We start from the raw sequence: 3,943 nt of genomic DNA on the forward strand, positions 1-3,943 counted from the left end.
GTTAAAGCTACATTTTTCCTTGGATCTCAGAAAGATCTTTATTTTCTAGGTTGAGAGAGATAGAAGAGAGGTTACATGAGTTAAAGGCATCTACCATATCAAAACCACCTGCCTTAAAATTTAAGGTATGTACGTTCAAGAGGTTTTTACTTGCTGTAGAAATACACCTGGAATATGACATTCTACTTCTTCCTTTTTTTCCCATGTCCCTAGACGTGATGTTGGTAGAATCATTTTAATGTATTGGTTGAAGTGTGCATACATGTGTGTAAACATGTTACTGTATTCATGTATTACTACTTATTAGAAATATATATGATTATATGTAAATCTATAACCCTGTGCATAGATTAATATATTACAGACACACAGGTACAACTGTGTGCGAAGGGAAAAGCTGTTTGGCAAATTACATTAATCACATATCTTAAACAATTTCACTTCTACTTTGTTGACTAATCCACTTTCCTTGGGGACTACTTCTAACATGTCACATCGCTGAGCAAATCTGATTGAATTTCCTCCAGCAGTGGATTTGCAAATCCAAATTACACTGGTTTGACAGTTAGCACAAGTCACTTTTAGTCTCATAAAATAGGTGGCTTGCTAATCAGCTGTACAAATTGCTACGGTTTCCTATTATTGGGAAAATGGCATTTTTTAGCTTGTCGGTGGGATGTGCGACACTTTCTAGTTGCTGGACTTTGTCCTGAGATATAAAACCATAAAAATGTGACGTGATAGACGAAAAGAGACTGTTGTTTCTTAACTTGCCATTTTTCTTTCCTTCTGAGTTCAGAAGGACTCCTAGAAGCAAAGGTCAATCTTGAGCTATAAAAAAGAGGAAACTAACCATAATTAAATTTGTCATAGCGTTCTTCTTTTCATCACTGCTTAAAAGCATGTATCATGCTATTATCTCTGCTGTCAAGGAAGCTGGAGTCAGGCTGATACTCCTCCAGCTCTGTGAAAGATTATTCTTCACTCAGTTGTGTTTAAACTGAATATTTTTTGAACAGATGCCTTTTAGAGGGAGCAGGAGAGGAGGGGAAAAGAAGGAGGAAAGAAGACTGTATCAATCCAAATTAGTGCTAGGTAGTTTTCCACTGCAGTACATCCCTTTCCTTACCCTTCCTGAAAGGAAAATGTTTTTCTGTTATGCTTTACTCCCATTTCTTGAGTACCAAGCATGAGACAGAGCTCTGGAAAGAAAGATGCTTCCCATGAATGTGATGACAAAGTGCTTCTGCCAAGGGAGGGTTTCAGCAGGTTGTTGTTGAAAGACAGTTGCACATCAGCAAGCCAGTCCAGCTTACTGAGGGTGACTGGCTTGTTGAAAGAGAAGAAACTGCTTGGTAGGTACCAACTGCCTGCACCTCAGCTCTTCCTGGCAGACCAGAGCTCTGCTTCGATCATGAGTTGCTATTCACCGCAAACGCTTGATCCACAAGTGACTTTGGCCTGTGTGATGCAGGGCACCAGAGTCTGCGGGCACTGGTCTCCTTAAGCTGCATTACACAATGGAATGGGCACGCGCAGCTGTAACGCAGAAGGCTAGCCACCACGGGTGTGTTGCCTCCTTTATGGACTGATATGAATTAAGCTGCCCAAGATGAGACAGTCTGTAGTCCTACATTAAGCAGAGTCAAGCTTGCTTCGCGTTGAGCAAGCACAAAGGTAGATTTTGGCAAGACAAGTGCCAGAGTAAATTCAGCAGCTAATTTAGCTGCTGTTTAATATTAGAGGAAATGGTCTGTGTGGTTGACTGACCCTTTGGGGAGGAAAAAAACACCAAAACTGAAGATATGGGGTGTCCTCTAATAATATATTGGACAAGCCACCAGAATGGGAACTTGAGGGTGAGGTATCTTTGTCTCTCTTCCTCTACATCTCCTCAGATGGCACAATTGTAGGAGCTCCTAAATCAGTAGGAGCTGTGTGGGTTAAAGCAAAGCCAACACCCCCTTGTAAATGTAAAGGTGAGAAGCTCAGCCTTCCCCACCAGCCATGTGAGAGGAGTCATGCGGAAGGGGCTGGAGAACAGGACAGCGATACATACATCTTCCTGGTGCATGCAGGTAACGGTGTTGTGGGATGGTTTTCAGTCACAGTGGGGAAGAGGAGGGCAGGACATACCGCAGTCACTCCCTAGTACTGAAAAAGAAACTCATTTAAGCCTGGACTTGTCAATGTGCCGGCCCAAAGCACTTCAGGATTCCTCAGCACTTCTCATTCACCCAGGGTTGGAGAAACTTCTCCGGAAGAAGCCCCGGCTTGTATTTGACTTTGTGGTTTCTATGTAGCATCATCTGACAGTGATAATAACAACTATCACAAATTATTCATAAGATACTAGTGATTTATCACATGTTTAAAAAACTGTGGGAGCTTAATGCAACGCCGATGTGTCAGCATTATCTGAGAGGAGGAAGCCTTTACGCTGAATGCAGAAATGCGCCGGAGCGGTACAGTTAAATTCCCTGTGTGATAGCGGTATAGGTCCCTGCTCCCTATGTCAGCGGAGGCTGCAGACCGTTCCTGGGTGCAGGAACGGGTAGAGGCTGCTGCCAAGGTCTGTATTTCCTCACTCTGGAGGGATGTTTGGGATCCTCCAGGCTGAAAGGCAGCACAGAAACGTAAATTGTAATCTCCTCCTGTGTCTTCTGTTTTAACATCACCACTAAACAGGTTCATTTGTCCCCCTTGCTTACATATGCACGAAAGAGCTGTGTTGCTTCACTTCTGTTGCCTCATTCAGCTTTCTTTTTTTTGAATTCTGAAAATACTGCCATTGAACAGATGACTACTTGGCTCAGCTTCTCCTTAAAAAGAAAGAAATTCATTAAGTCTTCTGTTCATGAATCATACCCCAGAGAAAAGTGCTATCCTGAAAGGTCGTGTTCTTAAACATTTCTTCTCTGTTGTTAAACATTTACAGGAGTATTAGGTGAAGTGCCCTGCTCCTGCTTCTAGGAGAAACACCAGAATTAATAAATGTTTTCTAGAAAGACTGTAGTCCCCTGTTCCCAGTAGGTTTTGTGGCATAGCAGTCTTCAGCCACTTTGCAACAGCGCCGAGAGTCTGCAGTCTAAAGGACTTTATTTTGAAAATTTAGATTTTTAGTGTTTGTTCTTTGGTATGGGTCTGGTGCCACCCAATAAGGTACCCACCAATTGGTACTTTGTAAGCATTTCCAGCGCTGGAAGACCATGTTGAAAGGCTTGCACTTGTAAAGAAACACACAGCAAAGAACAGTGTCCTCCAAGAAGAAAGCCTGCATCTGTAGACACTGTTAATCCCGTGTTTACCAATAAAAACAATGGAACAAAAGCCATGCACCATGTAACCACCAGAACTATTTCGCTTTTGAGTTTTTTGCCCAGTCTGTAGTGGTTCCGGTGAGTTCATGACAACATCTTTTAAGCATCTGCTAGCAAGTGTAAGCTGGCAGTTGCTTTCTGGTTTCTTTCTAAAGCAGAACGACTGTAATTGTGTTCTCCAGGCGCTCAGTACGGGAATATCGGATGGACAGGACCGAAGGTTACTTATTCAGTTTAAGGGGTTGCACTGTGAATATCTGTTTCTTTTGTACTTGAAGATGAGAAAGCTTTTTGTCCAAACTGCAAAAACCTGAGGGTCTCTGTAAAGCTCGATTGTAAGAAAGGAGAGCAGCTAACAGTATGGATGACAGAGCAGTGCTTCGCAGCATGAGACATTGAATAGCTTTGCTGAAGACCTAGATTTCTTTTTTCCATTGAATTGGGACTTGTGCATTCTTTTGGAAAGAAGAGGTGGGGGTGCCAGTGCCAAGTCAGAGGAGGAGGAATGTTTTGTGCAGCGCCAGAATCTGATAGATGAGAAGGACCATTATTTCTACGCCCTCGCTCTACGCGCTAACATATAGCGAAGGCACGTGGGAATCCCAGCATCCTCCACGTGCACT

General features: G+C 42.9%; 1 protein-coding gene across 1 annotated transcript in view; it reads left to right on the forward strand.

Annotated features, from left to right (window-relative positions):
• LOC104510619 (phospholipase DDHD1-like) overlaps positions 1-3,943 on the forward strand; it is a 10,831-nt gene that overhangs the window by 228 nt on the left and 6,660 nt on the right. The window contains exon 2 of the mRNA XM_010152925.1: positions 50-125. Coding sequence (XP_010151227.1) covers positions 50-125 — 76 coding nt within the window. The remainder of the gene's footprint in view (positions 1-49; positions 126-3,943) is intronic.

Source organism: Eurypyga helias, unplaced genomic scaffold (genome assembly GCF_000690775.1).
Source record: "Eurypyga helias isolate BGI_N326 unplaced genomic scaffold, ASM69077v1 scaffold33195, whole genome shotgun sequence".
NCBI lineage: Eukaryota > Metazoa > Chordata > Aves > Eurypygiformes > Eurypygidae > Eurypyga > Eurypyga helias.